This window comes from Acomys russatus, chromosome 19, assembly GCF_903995435.1.
Source record: "Acomys russatus chromosome 19, mAcoRus1.1, whole genome shotgun sequence".
Classification (NCBI taxonomy): domain Eukaryota; kingdom Metazoa; phylum Chordata; class Mammalia; order Rodentia; family Muridae; genus Acomys; species Acomys russatus.
This window is the reverse complement of record NC_067155.1, coordinates 5,773,582-5,798,206: the sequence shown is the minus strand read 5'-3', so window position 1 is coordinate 5,798,206 and position 24,625 is coordinate 5,773,582. Positions and strand designations below refer to the sequence as shown.

General features: G+C 47.9%; 1 protein-coding gene across 2 annotated transcripts in view; it reads right to left on the bottom strand.

Moving 5' to 3' along the window:
• The window catches only part of Cacng7 (calcium voltage-gated channel auxiliary subunit gamma 7), a 35,166-nt gene that overhangs the window by 8,061 nt on the left and 2,480 nt on the right, over positions 1-24,625 (bottom strand). For both annotated transcript variants that reach the window (XM_051162226.1, XM_051162225.1), the window contains exons 2-4: positions 23,024-23,248; positions 21,335-21,421; positions 20,852-20,992 (exon numbers count right to left, since the gene is read on the bottom strand). In XM_051162226.1, the coding sequence (XP_051018183.1) occupies positions 20,852-20,992; positions 21,335-21,421; positions 23,024-23,219 (424 nt within the window). In that variant the 5' untranslated portion in view covers positions 23,220-23,248. The remainder of the gene's footprint in view (positions 1-20,851; positions 20,993-21,334; positions 21,422-23,023; positions 23,249-24,625) is intronic.

The window sequence follows — 24,625 nt, the reverse complement described above, 5'->3', positions numbered from 1 at the left end:
TATATATATATATATATATATATATATATATATATATACACACACACACACACACACACACACACACACACACACACACACATATATATATAAAATCACCAACAGATATTAAATCAAATGATAACAGAATCCCTCATTGAATATCTAGCAATTACTAAGAGATTAAAAGCATCTTTCTCAGCCAGGGACGTAGCTCAACAGGCAGCGCCATTGCCCGGCATATGCAAAGCTTTCGCCTTTGCCCCCAGCACCGTATCAACTAGGCAGGAGGCAGGAGGATCAAATCAAGGTCATCCTCAACTACAGAGTGAGTTTGAGCCCAGCCTGTGCTACATTAGACCCTATCTCAAACAAGCAAAGAAAAGAACACATCCTTTATTGTGGTTTCTTGGCCCAGCAGGTACCACTTTGAGCAAGCTAGGATCACTGATACCCAGCAGACTCCATATACGGGGTGTCAAAGGGTGAATAAGCCATTACTTTCTTCCTATAGCGTTCGCACTGAAAACGTGTGACCTGAATCCACTGGGAAGAGCATGGAGGGGCTGCCCTCTGCAATAAAAAAAAAAAGTCAACATGAAAGAGTACAAGAAAAGTGACAGAACTTTATAAAGGATGAAGAGGGAGCCCTGGAGTACTCAGAGAGCCTGGCTACTCTGGAAGTTGGTGAAGGGCAGTCCCTAAGAGTCAGAGGTGAGCTATCCCAGGGTTCTGTGCAGAGCAGTCCTTCCTGTCATGATCCCCATGAAAGCAGCAGCCAGGGCCCTGAGACACACCCTATGGCTTTGGGCTTCAACAAGGGCCATAAGGTAGGGCTGGAGAGATGGCTCAGAGGTTAAGAGCACTGACTGCTCTTCCAGAGGTCCTGGGTTCAATTCCCCCAGCAACCACATGGTGGCTTGCAACCATCTACTATGCCCTCTTCTGCAGGCAGAGCACTGTATACATAATGAACAAGGGCCACAAGGTGAGGACGAAGGTCAGCAAGCCGAGGCTCAGCCTCACCAAGCACACCAAGTTCCCACAAGACATGACCCGGGAGGTGTGCTGCTTTGGGCCACATGAGTGGTGGGCCATGCAGCTGTTCAAGGTGTGCCCTTCAAGTTCATCAAGAAGGAAGTGGGCGGGCTGGAGAGATGGCTCAGTGGTTAAATGCACCGCCTGCTCTTCCAAAGGTCCCAAGTTCAAGTCCCAGCAACCACATGGTGGGTCACAACCATTTATAATGTAACTAGATGCCCTCTTCTAGTTACAACACTGTATACATAATAATAAAATAAAATAAAAAATAATAAAAAAAAAAAAAAGAAGGAAGTGAGCATGCACATATGCACATCAGGCCAGGAGGAAGCCAGGAGGAGCTGAACAATATGTTGATGGCCATGAGGAAGGCCAGCAGGCAGAGGACTGATAATACCTCCAACCCTACCCCCACCCTGGGATGCTCCTGCCCCAAACATTTATGCTGGGGGGAAAAAAAAAATCAAAATCTGTGCATTCCTGGATGCAAAGGAAATCCTCGGATACTTTGGTCTGCTCCTCCAAGTTTCTAAGAAGTGGTCCAGTGAGGACGAGGCTGTGTCTGCTACAGAGAAAGCCTGAAGACAACAGTAAACCATGGGCAGCCTCATTAGAAAAGAGGAAAAGAAACAGATGCCTGCCATGGTGGAGATTGGGAATGAAGGACCTGCCCCTCCCTGAAGACTTACAGGTACATAACATAGTCGCTAGGGCAGGGAGAGGCGGAGACATTTTCTTCAGTGAGGTCATCACTGTAGGGAGCCCACAATCTTGTAAATAACCCTTCAAGGAGGATATTGTAAGAAACACAAATAAATAGATGCATGGATAAATAAACAAGCAAAACAAAAACCATGGGCCGGCAGGATGGCTCACCAGTTAAAAGACCTTGCTACCAAACTTGACAACCTGAATTCAAGTCCTAGGTCCCACATAACTGAAGGATAGAACTGAGTTGTCCTCACTTCCACACGTGTGCCTTGGCACCCATGTAATTAAAAATAGATAAATAAATAAATAAGAAAATAGAAAGCCTCTGCCTCCTGAATGCTGGGATTAAAGGTGTGCACCACCATGTCCAGTTAAAAAACATAATAAACTAGGGCTGGAGAGATGGCTCAGAGGTTAAGAGCACTGGCTGCACTTCCAGAGGTCCTGAGTTCAATTCCTAGCAACCACATGGTAGCTCACAACCATCTATGATGAGATCTGATGTCCTCTTCTGGCGTGCAGGTGTACATGCAGATAGAGCACTCATAAACATAAATAAACAAATCCTAAAGAAGAAATAAACTAAACATGCTAGTAGGAAGAAGAAGATCAGTAGGAGGGAGAAGGAAACAAGAGGTGGTAATGGTTAGGGCTGGAGAGATGGCTCACAGGTTAAGAGCACTGATTGCTCTTCCAAAGGTCCTGAGTTTGAGATCTGGTGCCCTCTTCTGGCTTGGAGGCATACATGCAAGCAGAGCACTGTATACATAATAATAAATAAATAAATCTTTAGAAAGGAAGGAAGGAAGGAAGGAAGGAAGGAAGGAAGGAAGAAGGAAAGGAAAGGTGGTAATGCAGCCGTGCAGTGGTGGCGCCTTTAATCCCAGTACTTGGGAGACATCTCTATGAGTTCCAGGCCAGCCAAGACTACACAGGGAGACTCTGTCAGTGGTTTGGAGTACTTGCCATTCCTGCAGAGGATCCCATTACAACCCCTACCATCCACATGGATGCTCACAACCATCCTAACTCCAGTTCCAGGAGACACATTGACCACCCTGCCACACACACACACACACACACACACACACACACACACACACACACGTAGGGTTTGTCTGTGCAGCCCTGGCTGTCCTAGGATTCCCTCTGCAGACCAGACTGGCCTCAAACTCAGAGATCCACCTGCTACTTACTGCCCCCCAAGTGCTGAGATTAAAGGTGTTTAACCGCTGCTACCGCCGCTGCCACCTGGCTTTGTTTCCCACTTTTAAACTCCACAGGCACCAGGGACATATGTCATGCGTGCGCACGCACGCACACACGTGCACTCATGTATGCGCACACACACACACACACAACTAGATCCTTCCTAATAAGGAAACAAGAAAAGGAGGAGGTTGATTTAGGTCCCAGGTTTGCAATTCAGCTGATAGAGTGATTTCTAACATGCACGATTGCAATGATGCCCTGAGTTCAGTCCCCAGTGCTGGTGAAAGCCGGGGCAGTTGAAACAGGCAGACAGAAGTTCAAGGTCGTCTTTGGCTATACAGTGAGTCTGAGGTCAGCCTAGGCCACAGGACATCAAATTAAAAAAAAAAAAAAAGTTTAGAGTTCAAAGGTTCATATTCGCCAGGCAGTGGTGACACACACCTTTAATTCCAGCTCTTGGGAGGCAGAGGTAAGTGGATCTCTGTGAGTTCGAGGCCCACCTGGTCTACAAAGTGAGTTCCAGGATAGCCACCACTGTTACAGAGAAACCCTGACATGGGAGAAATAAAAAAGGATCTATATTCATCTAAGAGGCCTTTTTTGGCCTTCTTTTCAATTCTGAGTTTTGCCCTCAAAGCAAAGAACAGCCGGGCCTGGTCATGGTCCTGTTGCAAGAGTCCAGGAGAGCTGTGGACTACATATTGTGGAGGATGAGCAGCCACACAAGAAGACAGCTGAGCTGAAGGGAAGAGAATGGGAAGGATGCTGCCAGGGCAAGCTGAGGGCAAGCCTGGTACAAGAAGGAGCAACCAATAGGAGGAGGAAAAACCATGGTATGGTGGCTCACGTCTCTAACCCCAGAATTCAGAAGGCTGAAGCAGAAGGATTGCCATGAGTCAGAAGACATCTTGGGCTACAAGAAGAAGCCTCTAAAACTCACTGTGCTATGGTGGTGCATGCCTTTAATACCCAGGCAGAGGGAGGCGGATCTCTGTGAGCTTGAGGCCAGCCTGATCTACAGAGTATGGCCAGGACTGTTACACAGAGAAACCCTGTCCCAAAAGGGGGAAAAAAAAATCTAAAAACTTACAAATAAAATTAATAGTGGGCCACCAATATGGCTCAGCAGGCTTGCGGCCAAGCCTGCTGACTTGGGCTCGATCCTCACAACTCACACGCTGGAAGCAGAGAACTGACTCAAGCAGGTTGCCTTCTGACCTCCACTGAGGTTTCAGCCACTCATGCCTGTGCCTCCCTAACAGATGTAGGCTCTGCTCCAGTTGCCTGTGGTCTTCAAAGGAGCTAGACAGTTTACAGAGGTGAGGAGTTCGCTGAAGCTTCATCTGCGCAGCTATGAGGAGGTTGTAATCCATGTCGGCCGGGATGAGTACTTTTTTAGTGCATCTGCTTTGGGGTCACCCACACTTCTATAGGTTAAGTCCTCAGCCATGCTCCTGTAGGAAACCCTCCACTAACACACCTATAAGTAACCCCCCCACACACCCTCCTGTAAGTACACCCTTACCTGAGGTAGTCACTATTCTGACCCTTAGTTGGTGCTCTCTCTTGAGAGAATATGCTTTTGTTAACATCTGCCTGAGAGAGGTGAATGCAAACACTCTCTAAAGAGACGCAACTACACCGAAGAGAAGGCGCACAAAGCTCATAGCAGCACTTCTTTGTTTGCTTTCTTTCTTTCTTTCTTTAGTTATTTTGAGACAGGGTTTCTCTGTGTAACATTCCTGGCTATCCTAGACTCACTTTTGTAGACCAGGCTAGCCTCGAACTCACAGCGATCCGCCTGCCTCTGCTTCCCAAGTGCTGGGATTAAAGGCGTGCGCCACCATGCCCGACATCTGTTTGTTTGTTTCTTTTTGCCAATCTTCATGAACCCAAATGCCACTCATGCCTCAAGTCCAGGCAGAACTTCCAGGTTACAGAAGAGACAGGAAAGACAAATATGCTAAGCGAGGAAACTGATAAATGCAGGTTGGGGGTATATTCTACAGAAACCCTGCCCCGGAGTATGTAGAGGGTGGTACATGGATCAGGGATCAATCTTTGTAAGCATGGAGAGAGGGAGGGAGGAAGGGAGGATGTAGCCAAAGATGACCTTGAGTTCCTGACCCCGCCCCCATCTTCATCTCCTAAATGGTGGGATTACAGATGTGTGCCAAGCACACCCAACTTTAAGAAGTGGCGCTCTTGACAAAACAACAAGAAATCAAACCCAGCCGAGTGGTCGAACCCCTAGAACCTGCATGGGGGACGGAGAGACCTGACTCCCACAGTTGCCCTCTGGACCCCTACACATGTGCCATAGTGTGCACCTGCACTTCCACATCCACAGATAAATAAATGCAATAATGTCTTTTGAAAGGAAAACGAGAGAGACCGTCTGAGTTTAAAGGAGGCTTTGGAGAGCTATCAGCCAAATGCCCGTGTGTAATTTACATACTGATTTGCCACAGGCTCCCAGTAAAAAGGCATTTATGAGACCAGTGGGGGGGGGGGTGAACGTAAGTAGGTATTAGATAGCATTAAGTTTACTCTCGTTGGTTAGCTCGTTCAGGCTTCGTCGTGGTTCCGTGGCCAGTGTGGCTGGAGTAAATAAAAGAGTACTTCTCACTCAGAGACATACTAAAATATGAGAGGCCAAAATAAGTTGCTGATGTCTGAGGCTGGCTTTAAAATAAGGCAGCAAAGTAAGGAAAGGGGGACATGGCGGTGTTTGACTAAAAAAAGATCCGCCATATGCTGGCAATTGTTGGAACCAAATGAAGGGTGCATGGGATTTCCTTATACTATTCTTTCCATATTTTAAAAGTCAATGTTGGAGCGGGTGCAGGAAAAGAGCGGCAGAGACAGTATAGACCAAAGGAAAGAGTTACTAACGAAATAAAACGCGTGAGGCTGGATCAAGTCCTGGCTCTGACGGAAAACCTAAATATACCCTTGTATTTTCCCCCCAAAACTATTGAACCCAGGGCCTCAAGTAGGCATATGCCTCATCCCTGAGCTACCTCATCAAGAAAGGATATTCTTGAAACAAATGGGACAATAAGAAAATCGGGCCAGCCAGGCTAGCACTCAGGAGGCAGAGGTAGGAGGATCTCTGTGAGTTCGAGGCCAGCCTGGTCTACAAAGCGAGTCCAGACCAATCAAGGCTACACAGAGAAACCCTGTCTCAAAAAAAAAAAAAAGAAAGAAAGAAAAGAAAACTGGGCCAGTGAGATGGCTCAGTGGGTAAAAGTGTCTGTTGCTAAGCAGGATGACCTAAGTTCCATTGCTGTATCTCACAGGGTGGAAGGAGAAAACTGACTCTCAGAAGTTATCCTCTGACCTTAACACATGTGCCAGGTCACACACACACATGTACATGTGCACACACACTGTACAAGTGTGTGTAATTTATGAAAAAATTTTATTAATTTATATTTGACAAATATTGTCAAGTTTTAGGTGTGATATTGACATTGTACCCATGCAAAGGAATGTGTTCTTGTAAGAGCCTTAAAACCGTGTAGTGATACATGTGTGTACATGTTCCTGTTTCTGTGTGCTCAGACATATGTATGCATGTGAGTGTGTGTGCATGTGGGTGACAGAGGTCAAAACTGGACACCTTCCTCAAGGTGTAGAGACAGCTTAGTTATTTTTGGTTTTGGTTTTTTGTTGTTGTTGTGGTTGTGGTTGTTTGAGACAGGGTCTCTCTGTATTAGTCTTGGCTGTCCTAGACTCACTTTGTAGACCAGGCTGGACTCGAACTCACAGCGATCTACTTGCTTCTGCCTCCCAAGTGCTGAGATTAAAGACGTGCACCACACCTTAGTTTTTTTGACACAGGGTCTCTCACTGAACTTAGGGATCATTAATTAGACTAGACTGGCTAGCCAAGGAGCCCCAGCGATCCTCCTGTCTTCACCTTTGCAGCTCTGGGTCTTCAGATCTCAGATGTGTGCACCAAACAAGACTCCTATGTGGGTGCTGGGGATTGAACTCAGGTCCTCGGGCTTGTGTGGCGAACACTTTACCCACTGAGCCATCTCCCCAGCATCCTAACTTTATAAAAACAGGCAAACAGGGGCTGGAGAGATGGCCCAGAGGTTAAGAGCATTGTCTGTTCTTCCAAAGGTCCTGAGTACAATTCCCAGCAACCACAGGGTGGCTCACAACCATCTATAATGAGATCTGGTGCCCTCTTCTGGTGCCAAGGCACACATGTGGGCAGAACACTGTATACATAATACATAAGTAAATCTTTAAAAACAAACAAACAACCTGGGCAGTGGCGAAGGAGACCTTTAATCACAGCACTCGGGAGGCAAAGGCAGCCAGATTGCTGTGAGTTCGAGGACAGCCTGGTCTACAAAGTGAGTCCAGGACAGCCAAGGCTACACAGAGAAACCTTGTCTTGAAAAAAAAAAAAAGAAAACAAAAGCAACGACAAACAGGCAAACGACATAATACCTACAATATGCTTTCTTCCTTTCTTTGTAACTGTTTTCTCCTGCCTTTTTGAGACAGAGTCTCAATCTACATCCCAACTAGCCTTGAATTTGCGAGCATCCTGCTTCATTCTCTTTTGGGGGGAGTGATGGGGGGGGGGTGGGGGAGTAGGTGGGGCAAAGTTTCTGTATGTAGCCCTGGCTGTTCTGGAACTCGCTCTGTACCCAAGGCTGGCCTCAAACACAGAGATGGGCCTGCCTCGCCTCTGCTGCGATTAAAGGCATGCACCACTGTGCCAGCCCCACCTCAGCCCTTTGAACGCTAAGATTACACCTGTGTACCACCATCCTGGCACAACGCTTATTTTCAAGTGGTAAAGAAAAAAAAAAATGTGTTGGTAATCACAGCTACTCAGCCAACAGAGGCGGAGAATGGATGCCAAGTGGAAGGTTTTCCTGAGCTACTGAGAGAGCTCACACCTGGTCAGTGTGGTAGGACCCCATCACATCAGAAATAGAAAAATATCCGGCATGTAGCCACATATGGTAGAGCATATGCTCGGCCCATGGGAGATCCTGGGTTCAATCCCCAGTGCTGTGAGGGGCAAGGGTGTGCATGGTGTACACGGAAAACAATGAAGGAAAGCTGGAGAGAGGACTCAGCTGCTCTTCCAGAGGACTCAAGTTCAATTCCCAACACCCATGTCAGACAGCCCACAGCCACCTGTAACTCCAGCTTTGAAGGATTTGATGCCCTCTTCTGGCCTTTCATTGGCACTGCGCGCACTGGCAGAAGTAGATGTGAGGAGGAAGAATAAGGGAAAGGCCAGGTCTGGTGGCGCACGCCTTTAATCCCAGCACTCCAGAGACAGAGGCAGGTTGATCGCTGAGTTCAAGGCCAGCCTAGTCTACAAAGCATGTCCAGGACAGCCAGGACTCGCTTCAACCAAAGAAACACTGTCTTGAAAAAAACAAACAAACAAAAAAGGACTGGAGAGATGGCTCAGAGGTTAAGAGCACTGCCTGCTCCTGCAAAGGTCCTGAGTTCGATACCCAGCAACCACATGGTGGCTCACAACCATCTATAATCAGATCTGGTGCACTCATGCAGAAATACATACAGGCAAAACACTGTATACTTAATAAATAAATTTTAAAAAGAATGAAAGAAAGAAAGAGGGAAAGAAGAAAGGGGAAGGACTATCTAAAAGCTGGATGATTCAATTATTCCTTATCTCTCATTTTACCCAACCTGCCTTATTTTATTAATTAGTTATTTAATTAATTTTGTGAGCAGGGGTGGAGGCACATCTTGGACTAAGTACAAGGGTCAGGAAAGAACATGCAGGGGTTGGCTCTCTCTCCTCCCTCTGTGTGGGTCACCTGCTGAGCTGTGGCACTGGCCCCTAACTTGTTTTCACTGCAGCACTCATCACGACCTAAACTGTATTCTTTCTGTGTCGCTGTTTTTATTGTACACAACTCACTGTCACCTCGCTAGGAAACTATACAAGCTCCATAATTCTGGGAATGAGCTCATCATCTTTTCTATTGCATTCCGAGGATCTAACGCAGTACTTAGCACGTATGGAGAATTTCGTTAGCTGCTCTAGTCTCCCTGCTACCCTGCAATGATGGAGATTGAATCTAGGGGCTCCAGAATACTAGGCAAGGGTTCTACCACTGAGCCACACCCCCAGCCCCTCACTGGGGGATTCTAGGCAAGGGTTCTACCACTGAGGCACACCTCCAGCCCCTCACTGGGAGATTCTAGGCAGGGGCTCTACCACTGAGCCACACCCCAGCCCCTCACTGGGGGATTCTAAGCAGGGGCTCTACCACTGAGCCACACTCCCAGCCCCTCACTGGGGGATTCTTGAGCGTGCCCTACTAAATCATGCCCCTAACCCCTTAGTCGGGCATTCTAGATCAGAAACACTCTATGGCTGAGCTATATCCCTAATCACTTTTTAAAAATATGTATTTTTATTATTTATATGTCTGTGTCTATGTGAATGTATGTACACATGTGCATATGGTTGCCATCAGAGGCCCTGGAGTTGGAATCACAGGCTATTGTGAGTCATCAGACAGTCTGGTTCCCGAGTCTTCATTGGTAAAATCAAACAATTGAGATCTTTTTAAAAAACAATAACAACAGCTGGGCATGGCAGCACACGCCTTTAATCCCAGCACTCGGGAGGCAGAGGCAGGTGCTTGGAATCAAAGTCTATTCTCTTCTCTGGGAGTACCAGAGTTTTCACTCAAACAATCATGCCCTCTCCAAACACCTCAGTATGTTCTTCCTACCAGAAACTGCTATGGGCTCTTCAGACACCAAGTGAGGACACTTTTGAAATGGTCCATGGTGGGCTAGGGGAAACCCTCTATGGTTAAATGTTTGCCATGCCAGCATGAGGACTAGAGTTTGGGAGCCCTGAAGGCTGCTGGATGTGGCGGATCTGCCTGCAATTTCAACCTGAGAAGTGGAAATGGTAAGCCCTATCAGTGAGCTCTGGGTTTGACTGAGAGACCGTGCTTCAAAGAATAAGGTGGAAGAATGATCAGCAATGCCCCGGCATCAGCCTAGGCCTCCCCAGGCATGAATGTGTGCCTCAACCACACGCACACAGGCATGAACATTCGCCTCAACCATATGCACACAGGCATGAACTCATGCCTCAACCATATGCACACAGGCATGAACTCATGCCTCAACCACACGCACACAGGCATGAACGTGTGCCTCAACCACACAGGCATGAACTCATGCCTCAACCACATGCACACACCAGATTTTTTTTAATGGGGTGGGGGGGCGAGTGGGGAGGGAAGGCAAAAAAAAGGTGCATGTCCTTTGGAGTTTATATTCTGAATCAGGTAGGAAAATAATAAAACAAGACTAATGATGAGGGGTACGACCAATACGTGTGTGAGCAGGGGTGTGGCTCACTTGGTAGACTGCTGGACTCCCATGAACAAAGCACTGGGCTAGCCTGGGCTACCGACCTTCAGGTGTGTTCCGGGCCAGCCTAGGCTATAGACCTTCACTTTGTCTCAGTGAGTAAGAGGGCCTGAGTTTGAATCCTCGGAATGTACACAAAAAGTCAATCATGGCTGATATGCTTGTAACCTCAGCACCAGGCCATGGGACAGGCAGATCCATGCTGACACACATTTGAGAAGGAGAGCTCTTTTTCTCCTTTTCTGCTGGGACACTGGCTGAGGAGGAAGGTCAGCTGCGTGCTTTCTCTGTCTCTCTGAGCTAGCAGGCTTTCAGGTGCTCATTTGGTTCCCGAGTCTTCATTGGTAAAATCAAACAATTGAGATTTTTGTAAAAACAAACAAACAAACAAAAAACAATAACAACAGCTGGGTGTGGTGGCGCACCCTTTTAATCCCAGCACTCAGGAGGCAGAGGCAGGCGGATCTCTGTGAGTTTGAGGCCAGCCTGGTCTACAAAGTGAGTCCAAGATGGCCAAGGCTACACAGAGAAACCCTGTCTCAAAAAAAAAAAAAAAAAAAAACCAAACAAACAGACAAAAAACCAGTCACAACAACAACAGAGACAGAAAGAGCTGTTATGTAGGTGATTCCCTTTGCTTACTTACTGCTCACCTGCCTGCTTTCTTCATTGGTTGGTTGGTGGTTGTTTTTGTTTTTGTTTTTTCTAATTTACATAGTGTGTTGTGTGTGCATGTGTGAACCAGTTCTTTCCTTCAACCATGTGGATCCTGGGAATTGAACTTAGTCTTGGTGGCAAGCACTTCTACCCACTTTGGGGGGAGGGCCGGTGAAGAGTGGCAAGGGTTTTACCATGTAGCCCAGGCTCGCCTTAACTTCACTGTAGCCCAGCTGGTCTCAAACTCAACCTTCCTACCTCCCGATTGCTGGGATTATTACAGGGGTAAACCAGCAAAGCCAGCCAGAAGAGGCCATTTTTGAAGAGGCCCTGAGGGTCAGGAAGAGACCCCTGCAGGGAGGAATAATGAAGTGCAGAGGTCCTGTGGTGAGAAGCCAAAACCTGCATCCTCAAGCAATTGGAAGAAGCCAGGGAAGCCGTAGGCAGCGCGGAGAGTGTTAGTGGGTCAGCGATGAGGTCACAGATCTGAACACAAGCCAGAGTGAGCAACACGGGAGTCTTCTGCCACTTTGGAGATGCACCACACATCCAGGAAGAGGTGGGGATGAGCTAAGGATGACTTGCAGGTGAGGCTGTCCTGTGGCTGGGGACCTGCTAGGTTGGATAGCTGATGAGTGAATGTTAAAGCGGATGCGGGGGGGGGGGGGGGGGGGGGGGGGGGGGGGGGGGAGGGGCTGGGGGAGTCACTAGGCTGGTAGTGTTTGCCTAGGTGTGAGGTTATAGGCTGTTGTCATGGTGCCCTGGGAGACAGGATGGGAAGATGCAAGAAGATGAGAACGCAGAGGTCACTCTCAGTTACACACCAGGTTCAAGGCAGTTCTGGAGTGTTGTTTTGTTTTTGTTTTAAATCAAATATACAGACTATGCTTGGGAACTGGAGCAAATATGGGATGTGTGCATGGCTGTTGTGACCTGCAAAAAGAAACTCTATGCAAGCCAGCCATAATGGCACAAGCCTTTGATATCAGCTAGGAGGCTCACTCACGTGGGCTGGTGGGTCTACGGGTTCAAGGCCAGCCTGGTCTACAGAGAAAGTCCCATGACAGCCAGAGCTACATAGAGAATCTCAATCTCTCTCCGTGTCTCTCTCTCTCTGGTTTTCAGACATAGGGTCTCTCTGTGTAGCCTTGGCTGTCCTGGACTCACTCTGTAGACCAGGCTGGCCTTGAACTCACAGCGATCCGCCTGCCTCGGCCTCCGGAGTGCTGGGATTAAAGGCGTGCGCCACCACGCCCGGCTGCTCTCTGTTTTTTTTCTAGACAGGGTTTCTCTGTGTAGCCTTGGCTGTCCTGGACTCACTTTGTAGACCAGGCTGGCCTCGAACTCACAGAGATCCGCCTGCCTCTGCCTCCGGAGTGCTGGGATTAAAGGCGTGCGCCACCACCGCCCGGCCCCAAGAAACTCTGTCTTGAAAAAACCAAAAAAGGGGACTGGAGAGATGGCTCAGTGGTTAAGAACACCACCCGCTCTTTCAGAGGTCCTGAGTTCAATTCCCAGCAACCACATGGTGGCTCACAACCATCTATAATGTGACAATAAATAAACCTTTTAAAAAAAGAAAAAACCAAAAAAGAAAAAAGACAACCTATGGCACTCTGGCTTCCTCCCAACTCCCCTCTTCAAACAGTCTCTTGCTTACTGGGTTCTGTTGATCCTCCTGTTACTACTCTTCTCTCCTACAGCCCTACGATACACACCTCCAGTCCTGGCCAGTCCTTACCTGCTGTTGCCTGGACCACACCAGACGCTATCTGTGCTCAGCCTCGTGATGGATAAAATTGAACTTGATGTCAGCTAGATGGAATCTACCGTCACCTACGAGACAAGCTTCTCGGCGTATGTGCAAGGGCCTTTCTACATCGGGCTCACTGGGATGGGAAACCTCACCCTAAGTAGGGGCGGCACCATCTCCTGGGCTCGGGTGCTGAATAAATATGAGAAGCAATTTGAGCATCCGTGGCTCCTTGGTTCTGAGGTTCTGAATGCCAATGCGATGTGACCAGTTGCCTCAAGCTCCTGCCACTGTGGCGGACAGCACCCTGGAGTTGTGAAGCAAAGCTAGCCCTCCTGTCCTTAAGTTGATTTTATTAGGTCTCAGCAATAAAAACAAAACAACAACAACAAAACTAATCAAGGCTCTTGCCCTCTAGTTTATTCTGCAATATGTCCCTTCCTTTCTCCTGCTCCAACCTCCAAGAACAGTTTGTTTTGAGCGCTGTTGTTTATCAATGATAAACTCGGAAGAAGTGACACCTGTCTTTAAGCCTTCATGTCTTCACCGGGAATATGACAACCAGACCACATCCTTACAGGCACTGATATTATGCGTGAAGCGCTCTTTGATTTTGAGATAGGGTCTCATGTAGCCCAGGCTAGTCTTGAACTCACTATGTAGGCAAGGATGACTCTGAACATCTGGTCTTCCTGCCTCCCCCACCTCCTGAGTACTGGGATGACACATGTATGGCGGATGTGAGACAAGGTCTCACTGTGTAGCCCTGGGTGGCTGGGAACTCTTTAGGTAGACTAGTCTGGCCTCAAACTCACAGAGATCTGCATCTCTTTGCTTCTTGATTTTGTTGTTTTGCTTTTTTGTGGGTTTTTTGAGACAGGGTCTCTCTGTGTAGCCTTGGCTGTCCTGGACTCCCTTTGTAGACCAGGCTGGCCTCGAACTCACAGCGATCCGCCTGCCTCTGCCTCCCGAGTGCTGGGATTAAAGGTGTGCACTACCACGCCCGGCTTCTTTGCTTCTTGAATACTGAGATTAAAGTTGTATGCTGCCATGCCCAGTGTTATTAATGTTCCTTTAAAACAGGGTCTTGAATCCAGGTGTGGTGGTGCACACCTGTAATCCCAGCACTCGGGAGGCGGAGGCAGGGGGATCTCTGTGAGTTCGAGGCCAGCTTGGTCTACAAAGGGAGTCCAGGACAGCCAAGGCTACACAGAGAAGCCCTGTCTCAAAACAAAACAAAACAAAACAAAATAGGATCTTGCTGTGTGGTATGGGCAGACTGGTCTCTAATTCTCAATCTTCCTGTCTTGGCTTCCAGAGAGCTGAGCTTACAGACACACGCCTGGTAGAGTTTCCGGAGCTGTGATTTTAGTGGGGTGGCACAGTGCTGTGGTGAAAGTGCCTGGTCCAGAATCCTGATCTCATTGCTGAACCTCTGCTTCTGCTTTCAAAAGGGTAAATGAAAATATTTAGACTGGGGAGATGGCTCAGTAGGTAATGAATGGTATCTGTTGCACAAGTCAGATTTCGATCCCCTAAGCCCACATAAAGGTAGAAGGAAAGAACTGACTCACAGGATTTTCCTCAGGCCTCCACATGGATGCCTTTACACTCACAGCCACACAGACAGTAATAATGATGGTGATGGTAATAATAAGGATTTTAAGTGGAGATACAGACAGTTAAGGAAATAAAATAATGTAGTTCACATTCACGCAAGCCAGTGGTGACGCTACCAATACCAACACATTTATTTATCCATCCATCTAGTTCTGCTTTATTCTGCTTCTGTTTCTCAAGACAGATTTGGGTAGCCCACACTGGCCTCGAATTCATTATGTAAACGTAAAGGGCCTTGAACCTGTGACACACACCCCACCCCCCGACCCCCCCCCACCCCAAACCCCCCACCCCCACCTCCCAAGGGCTGGGAACACAGACAGGCACCACCACTTTGTTCATGGGATGCTGAGGATTAAAGCCAGGCTAGGGCCTGGGACGTGGTGTATGCTAGACAGATACTCTACCAATGAGCTAGTACTACAGGCCTTGCTATGCGTCTGTTTTGTTTTGTTTTTGTTTATTTGTTTAGTTTGTTTTGCTGAGACAGGGTTTCTCTGTGTAGCCCTGGCTGTCCAGGACTTGCTCCCGTAGACCAGGCTGGCCAAACTCATAGAGATCTGCCTGCCTCTGCCTCCCGAGTTCTGGGATCACAGGCGTGCGCCACCATGCCCAGCTCTCATCTGTTTTACTACAGTTGAACACTTATTCTTACAGTAAAAAAAAAAAAAACAAAAACCACTCTGCCTGTGACTGAGATCAGGATTTGGACAACTGCAACTGTTCTTCTGTTTGGCTTTGTACGGTTTGCAAGCTAAGGATGGGCGTTACATCTTTAATACCCTGATAGAAAAAGAAAACAACAAAAAGACATATTTTGTGACATGGTATGGTCTGGATATGAAATGTACTCCCCCCCCACACACACATACACACAGGCTCATATATGTGGAAAATTTATTTCCCAGATGAAGGTATAATTTTGGAAAGTTTAGGAGGTAAGACTTAGCCTAAAAGTAGATCCCATTTGGGGGAGGGGGGGTGTCCTTGAATCTAGGTTTTGCCCTGGCTGGGCCCTCACTCACTTGTCTCTGCTTCCTAGCAGCTTTGCCCAACTCAACACTCGTTGTTTATGATGGGGGGTGGGGGAGAGGTCAGATATATGTGCAGGAGATGGAGAGATAGCTCAGTTATGAGTGTGCCCTCGGAGGACCCAAATTCAGTTCCCAGCACACATATAGGGCAGCTCACAAGCATCTGTAACTCCAGCTCCGAGGGATTTGACGCCCTCTTCCGTCCTCCTCGGCTGCACATACACACATACTTAAAAACAAAATAGAACAAAAATGTAAAGGACAGAGAGGGGAGTGGGGTGGAAGGTCTTTTGTCGTCACCAATTGTTACAGTATTTTCTATCTGTTCGGCCTACAAAGCAAATAACTGACACAGGGAGACTGAAACGTACTTTAAAGCTGCCAGCACTTCGCTAGGTGGAGTCTGAACTGATTCTAATCTACTTGTAAACTAAACAAACTACTCTAAACCTTATAACATACATATATTCCAAGCACTTGTCACTATGACCCCTGGGCTGGTCCTTGTCCAGTTCCCACCGTCTTCCTCCAACCGTCAAAAAACGCCTTCCCTCTCCAACCCTCAAACCTTTCGCCTCTCTTCCAGGAAGTCCCGCCTTCCACTTCCTGTCCTTCTGCCCAGCTGATTGGCTAAACGGCTCTTTATTGATGGTTGATACATTCACTTAGCATTCCTCCACAACCAATCACTCTCCACTTTATTCTTCGAGGCAGAGTCTCTCACCAAACACAATATTCAGCAGAGTCAATAAGCTGGCGGGACCCCCTGCCTCCACCTCCCCAGTGCTAGGGTTACAGGCATGCAATGCCACTGTGGATCCACATTCACATCTTCATGCTTGCAAAGCAGGCACTTTACTGGCTGAACCATCTCCCCAGCCCAGGCCACACAGACTTTTGCTCCTACAATGTTCTACCTCAGCTACTGAAACCCACAAGCTTGAAGGCACATGAGCAAATACCCTGGGGCAGGGAGAAGAGATCAAAAACTATTTATTAAATGAGCCAGGCAGTGATGGCTCATGCCTTTAATCCCAGCACTCGGGAGGCAGAGGCTGGTGGATCGCTGTGAGTTCGAGGCCAGCCTGGTCTATGGAACGATTTCTAGGACAGCCAGGGATACATAAAGAGATCCTATCTATCTTATAAAAAACAAAAACAAGCATTTAAACAAACACCGTCTATTAAATTAATTCAACAGAGGGATTCAGTCTAGGCATGGTAAAGATGCCTATAATCTCAGCACTCGGGAGGCTGAGGTAAGTGGATAGCCATGAGTTTTAGGTCAATCCGGCCTCACAGAAAGAGCTTGTCTAAGCTCCTCCCTAGCTACCTGTGCTGGTTAGCTTTACCTGGGAAGAGAATCTTTAATTTTAGGTTAAATAAATAAATATGATTATTTGTGTGTTTGTGTGGAGATGTACACATGTGAGTGCAGGTAACCCTGGAGGCCAGAAGAGGGTGTCAGATCCTACAGAGCTGGAGTTAGAGGGGGTTGTGAGTCACACAGTGTAGATGTTGGGAATCAAATTCAGATCGTCTGAAAGAAGAGTTAAGAGTGCTTAACTGGCTGGGCAGTGGTGGCACACGCCTTTAATCCCAGCACTCGGGAGGCAGAGGCAGGCGGATGGCCGTGAGTTCAAAGCCAGCTCTGTCTTGAAAAAATTAATTAATTAAAAACTGCCTGACTGCAACTGTAGAGAGAACATCTTGTGTATTGTATGGATGTGTTGCCTGTCAATTAAAAACACCTATGGCCTATAGGAAAGGGTAGACTAGAAGGTGGGACACCCGGCAGGCAGAAAGGACTCTGGAATAGAGCTGGGTGTGGGAGATTCATCCAGGGAGATGTGGGGATGACAGACACATGGTGCCTGAGCAGCGGTAACCAGCCACGTGGCAGAATGTAGAATAGTATAAATGGGTTAACTCAAGTCATGAGCTAGTCAGAGAAGAGCCTAGCTATACGGCCCAGGTATTTGTAAATATATCTTGAGTCTCGTGAGTCATTATTCTGTGAGGTTGGGGCCTGGAGGAAAAACATACACCCTACTACAGTCTTTTCTCTAGCCCCAGAAGGGAGTATTAACGAAGAATTATCTAGGTCAGGCTAGCCTAACCGAACGTCATCTCCAATATTAACTGAGGTGGGAAGTCTCATCCCAAATGTGCACAGGACCAATTCATGGCCTGGGGCCTGAGCCACGTAAAAGTAGAAGATGGAGAGCTGGGCGTGGTGGCGCACACCTTTAATCCTAGCACTCAGGAGGCAGAGGCAGATGGATCGCTGTGAGTTTGAGGCCAGCTTGGTCTACAAAGTGAGCCCAGGACAGCCAAGGCTACACAGAGAAACCCTGTCTCAAAAAACCAACCAAACAAACAAACAAAACAAAAGTAGAAGATAGAGACGCAGGCTGAGAAACAAGCATCCAGCATGGGTGCGTGCATTCGTTTCTCTTTGCTCTTGACTGGATGTGATGTGACTGGCTGCCTGGGCTCCTTGCCTTGCTTTTCCCAAAACGAAGGACTAGAATTATAAGCCGAACAAACCCTTTACTCCTCTAAGTTTCTTTTGGTTTGGGTGTTTTATCACAGCAACCAGAAATCAAACCAGAACACCACATACCACACCATACATGAGTGTGGATGAGCACAAACGCACGCGCACACACACACACACACACACACACACACACACACACACACACACACAAGTGCATGTGACTTCAGTCTCTCTCACTCCGAAACCAGAAACCTGACTTCCACACCAAAGGCATCGCTTGACCTTGGGCAGACAGTGACTGGTTCAGTGCTCGCAGGGTGGATTTTAGAATCAGAATACGTTTGGTTCAAAGCCCAGCTCTGCCATTGACTGCCTGAATCGACCGGCTCCATTCCTGTGATCTGCAAACAGTGGGACCTTATATGCAACATACTGGGTAGACTGAATAGAAGTCCCCCACGGGATGCAGTCTTGCCCCACTTCCCCTCTCCAGGCTACTATTTTTCCATCTCAGAAACGACCAGCCCTTTCTGCTCTGACACTTTCGGATCGTGATATCCAACATGTCTTATTTTAGCTCGGTGTCTGGCTCCAAGGCTGTGATTCGAGTCTGTACTGAGGCTGTACCCTGCTTTCCCTGGAAAAGGTCTTCTCAGGTTAGGTTGAAGGCTTGCGGGAGGTTTGGCCACAAAGACTCTTGAGGGAGGAGCAGGGACATCCCTTCTGTAACTGACTCCACAGTGAGCTGGAAAGGTGGTCCCAAGTCTAGGCTGAGGGTGAGCATATCAGCTCTAGGGGCGGAGGACGCGCCTCAGTGATGAGTGCTGCTTGGTGTTCAAATCTCTAGCACCTATGTACAGAGTGGGACACGGCTTACCCATGTCTGCAACCGTAGCCTTGGGGGATAGATAGGGCAAGAGGCAAGCAGGTCCTCAGACCCCAATGGAGTCAGTCTAACTGAAATGGTGAGCATCCCAGGCTTGGCATGTACGTGCATATGCACATAAACCCACAGAATCCCCTCCCTCTCCTCCTCCTCCTCCTCCTCTCTCTCTCTCACTCCCTCCCTCCTTCCCTCCCTCCCATCAGTCAATTTACAGACCTGATTTGATATAAGTTAAGTAATGGTGAACTAATTTGGATTGAATTGGAGAATTAAGTGATAATGAGTTGGAGTTACTTGGACTGGATTGATGGGGTGAAATATATAGGAACTACAATAAGCTGATCTGCACCGAATTGGACTGGCCAGAGCTGGAAGGGTAAGGCCCTCCCAAAGAACTTCACTCTGGTCTCTGGACACTGGCATCATCTGAAAGTAGTTCACGGCGGCGCCTGCCTTTCCTGTGTGTGGTTCTCAGAGCCCTCACTTTATCAGGTGAATGCTAATGACTCCCTGACAGAGTTTTTAGGCGGTGCAGTGTGAGATCACACACTAAAGATAAAGAGCCTTGCACCTCAGAAGACAGAAGGAGCTGTAGGTGAAAACCACACTCTAGCTAATGGCATGCACCGCGAAGTGTTGAGGGCGAAGAACATCTAAAATATACCTTGAAATGCTTAAGGAACAATGCTAAGAGATAGATGGTAGATAGATAGATAGATGATTGATAGATAGATAATACATAGATAGATAGAAGATAGATAGATGATTGATAGATAGAAGATAGATAGATAGAAGATAGATGGTAGACAGATAGATGATTGATAGATAGATGGTAGATAGATAGATAAATGATTGATAGATAGATAATAGATAGATAGATGATTGATAGATAGGATAGATGATAGATAATGGATAGATAAATGACAGATAGATAGATAGATGATAGATGATAGATAGATGATTGATAGATAGATAGATAGATAGGTAATAGATGATAGATAGATAGATAAATGATTGATAGGTAGATAGATGATAGATAATAGATAGATAGATAGATAGATAGATAATAGATAGATATAGATAGATAAATGGTAGGAGCTTAGATAAAGGACTTGGATATCACTGAGGCAGTACATTGCTTGCCTAGGTGTATGACACCCTGGGTTTGATCTCCCAGCACCGTATAAACTGGGTAAGCTGGCACATGCCTGTGATTCCAGTGCTCGGAAGTTAGAGGCAGGAAGCTCATCAGTTCAAGGTCATCCCCAGCTACACAATGAATTTGAAGGCAGCCTGAGCCATTTGAGACCCTTCTTCCAAGAACAAGAAAAGTAAGAAATAAAGGAAAGAGAAGAAGAGGGGAGAGGAGGTGAGGCAATGGGGGGGGGGGGGAGGAAATGGAAAGGAAGGAAGAAGAGTGAAAGGGATGAACAGAAACAGGGAAACACAAGAAAATGTAAAGCCAGTCACAGGTCATCAGCTGATGGGAAGTGATGGGCCCATGACTGTTCACTAAGAAAATCTTATCTTTTTGTTTGCGGGGGGGTGGGGGGTGGGGGGGGGTGGGGAATTAAAATAATAAATTGTTGCGCCCAAAATAAAGAGCTCTGTAAACTGTTAATTGCTAAAATAACAGTGCTGGTTAAAAATACAACTTCTGGAGGCGAAATACGTGAGCTTGGTTCCCAGCCCTGCACCTCACTCACTCTTTTGGCCCTGAGCAAATGACTTCATCCCTCCGAGCCGTTGCTTCCATATCTGTAAAATGGGGCTATTAATAGCCATCACCTCATGGGCTTGTATCAGAACACAGCCAGACACCTAACTCAGCATGTAAGTGACGCTTTAGCCTCTGAACAGCACAAACGCTCTGGCACTCTGCTATCTCTACTCAGAGGGCTCCTACGTTCCCCCTAGGCCACACATCAAATAGGCCACACAGCACTCAGCGGAAAAAGGTCCTTCCAGGCTCCTCCTGGGAGTCTCCCCCCTCCTCACACACACACCCTGGTCCCCCACAGCCCACAGTTCCTAGGACTCACCTGACAAAATGAAAAAGATGCCAGAAACGAAAGCCAGAATGGTCCTCTGGGGTCGGATGTGGCCGATGTTGCTGATGACAAAGGCGGTGAACACAAGGAAGAGACTGACCATGGGGAAGGGAGTGGCTGTGCGTACTGTCTCTGGGGGAAGGTGGAGAAGAAGAAGCAGGCGTGAGGAACAAGTCTTCAGTGTGACACGGCCCCCCCCCATTCCCTTCATTTTTTTTCTCTTCCCTTTAGCTTCTCCCCTTTCCCATTGACTCCGCCCCTTCCGGCTGACTCTACTCTCAACCAAGCCACACCTCTTCTGGAGATCCTGCCTCATACCAACCAAGACACTTCTATTTGACCTCCCCTCTGCCTCTACTTTTCCTTCTTTCAACCTTCGGCTGTTAGCGTGAACCCCATCCCTTCCCTACCTAACCCAGCCCTTTCTCCCAAAACCTTGTGGTTGCCTGGGCCCCTTCCCTGTTTCCCCCTCACTCAGAATATTCTCCGTGTTTTCCGTCACCAAGTTGATCTCCGGTTCAAGAAAGTACTCAGAAGCCACACAGCGCCCCTTCTCCCGACCTGGTGGGGAGGAAGATGAGAAAGCAGGGGTGGAGGAGAGGCTCCGCGGCTAGAGAGAGACTGTCAGGGGGTTAGAACAGGACCCAGGATGGATTTGGGAAATCACACTCAAGTTTACAATCCATCCTGCTCTTGGAGCAAGAGGAAAGGGGCTGAGCCTGAGGCGGGAGGATTGCAAGTTCAAGGGCAGCCAGGTAACGTAGGGAGTCAGCCTGGACAATTTAATAAAGCCCTTTTCAAAATTGCATGTAAAGAGAGGGCTAGGGGTGTAGCTCAATGGCTGAGCACTTGCCAAGCCTGCACAAAAGATGAATAAATACATAAATAAGGGATAAAGGAGTATTGGAATAGCTTGGTTGCTCTGGTGATTTGCGGGCGAAGGAGGACAGGGCTGCATTTTAACATTCTAAATGAGGAGGGGACTATGGATGCGGACTCCTGGGTTCCTAAGGTCCAGGGAGCTGGGATCTCTTTTCTTTTCTTTTTTCTTCTTTGTTTTTCAAGACAGGGTTTCTCTGGCTGTCCTAGAACTCACAGAGATCCTCCATTTCTGCCTCCGGCAGTGCTGGGGTTACAGATGTGTTCCACCACTGCCCAGCTAGAGCTGAGGTTTCTAAAAGGATATAGTCTCAATGTTCTGCCAGAAGGCATGGAGTCTTTCTCACTACACACAAAACACTGGAACTGTCCAAGAAGCAAGTTCTGAATCTGGACAGCTGACTCATTTTGGGTTTTGTTTATTTTCTTTTCATTTATTTTATTATTTATTTCTTTATTTATTTTGGTTTTTCGAGACAGGGTTTCTCTGTGTATCCTTGGCTATCCTGGACTTGCTGTGTAGATCCACCTGCCTCTGCCTCCCGGGTGCTGGGATTAAAGGCATGCGCCATCACACCAGGCTTTCTTTTTGTTTTTTAAGACAGATGCTTAAGCATCTCCGGTTGGCTTTGAACTCCCTCCGTAGCTAAGGATGGCTTTGATCCTCCTGCCTCTGATCTCCCAGGTTCTGTGATTATAGGCATGTACCGTACACATAATTTATAAAGTTGGGCATGGGAATAAAACCCAGGTCATTCTGTGTGCTAAGCAAGCATGCTATAAACTGAGCTACTCACAGCTCTAGTGCTAGAATTCCGACCTTTTTTTTAAATTGTCACTTTAAAAATTGTAGTGCTTAATTTTAAGCGGGGGGGGGGGGGGGGGGGGGGGGGGGGGGGGGGGTAAGGTCTGAGTGTGCCAGGGTGCAAGTGTGGAGGTAAGAGGGCAGCTTTCAGGACTAGATTCCCTTCTGCCACCACGTGGGTCTGGGGATGAAACTCGGGTCATCACCTTATCTGGGGAAGCACTTTCCTGTCCCTAGGCTGCTGAGTTCTTGAGACTGGGGAGGAAGGTTGAAGACATCGATTTTGACCATCTGAGCTTCAGTATGTAGGGCACAAAGTGGTAAACATGAGAATTCTGTGCTGAAATTTAACTTCCAAGGGAGAAATAAAATCAACCTCTGGGTTCTTGGAATCCAAGATACGTGACTATAGATAAAGACTTTGGGGTCAGTGAGGGCAGGCAAGGGCGCAGGGGTCGAGGTGGGGATGGGGCGGGCACCTGCAAAGAAGCAGACTCTCCACAGGCCAGCATGCAGCGCCATCTTGACCTCGGTGGTCTGGTTCTGCGGCAAAACGGTCCCCTCCTCCATGTACAGCCAGTAGTCCGTGCTGACCGCGATGCCCACAAGGAGCAAGCCGCAGGCACCGAACACGCTGCTCAGCAGGGTCAGGGCCCGGCTGCTGCAGTGACTCATCCTGAGCGGCGGGGGGCGCCCTGTGGGGCCTGCAGGAACCAGAAGCTATAGCAGAGAGCGGCCAGAGTCCCCAGCCCCAAGCAGCTATCTGGGACATTAGCTCTGGCCAGAGACACAAACTCTCAAGTCTGACTTCTGTGCAAGGAACTGCCATCCCAGCCCGGAACTCTGAATAGACACGGTGATTATTGACTCCCTATCTGGCTTCTCCGATCTATCTGTCCTCTTGGATGCAGATCCTCAACTTAACATGAGACTTCCAGCCTTTAGTCTTTAGTCAGACCTGGAGATGACTCTTGACTCTAGCCATGTCTAGACCAGAGGTCCCAAGTATCAAGATCCTGATTAGGATCCAAATTCTCAAACCAAGGCAAAACCCGCCAGATCCAACTTCCTATGTGGCTTGCAAGCTCAATTTTAGGGGCCAGACCTTAGCAGAGTCCTTAACCTTTGAAGTAAGCCAGTAACTCAGAAACTACCCTGATCAGGAGCTTCACATTTGAACCTGATACCTCAAGCCTGGCTCTGGCCTCATTCAAATCCTCGGGTGTGAACACTAGACCCCTCCCAAAGGATCTGCTACCATATTTTAAGCAGACCGGGGGTACTAGGCTTAGACGTTGAATTATGGGCAACTTGAGTTATCTGGAAATTCTCCCCCATGCTATCCAGCTATCCGACCCGGCACATTGAAATGTTTTCTTTAGAACTGCCTCTGAATCACATCTATTAATCCCCCAAAGTAGGTCATCACTCAAGGCTCCCCTAACCCCATACCCTAGACTCCCACAGTCGATTTCAGGGACATGTACAACTTTCAGCACATTCCTTCTCCTGAGTTGACACTTTCAGATGCTTATCTTCACCTTAAAACACCCAGTTGTTATTTTTTAAGCTCGATCCTGTGTATGTGTTCCCTTGAGCATGCATGTGTGAGTGTGCCTGAGTGTGTGTGCGCGCGGGAGCAGGGGTGCGCGCGTGCTCACACCCACATGCGTTCATATGTATAAGTATGGGCACATGTATGGTGGTCGGAGAACATCCTCAAGTGCCAGCCACTTTCCACCTTGTTTGGAATAGGGTCTCTTGTTTGCCCCTGCCTATGCCAAGCCAACTGGCATACTAACTTAAACTGTCTCTACCTGCCTCTCATGACAGAAATGCTTTTATTACAGATACATGTGGGAAGGAGTAAGCTTTGTCACAGGTGGGAGCAGTCTTGGCGGGCTTTACCCTTGGGGCGCCCCATGAATACCTTGTGACAGACGGAGTGGAGCCATCCTGGGTCTGGAATTCAGGAAGCAGACCAGGGAACCCCACCTGGACTATTGTCTTTCTAATGGACCCTCACCGGGAGAAGGAGCCGGTCCTTCCCACGTGACTGAGGGAGTTGGGGAAGAGAGAAT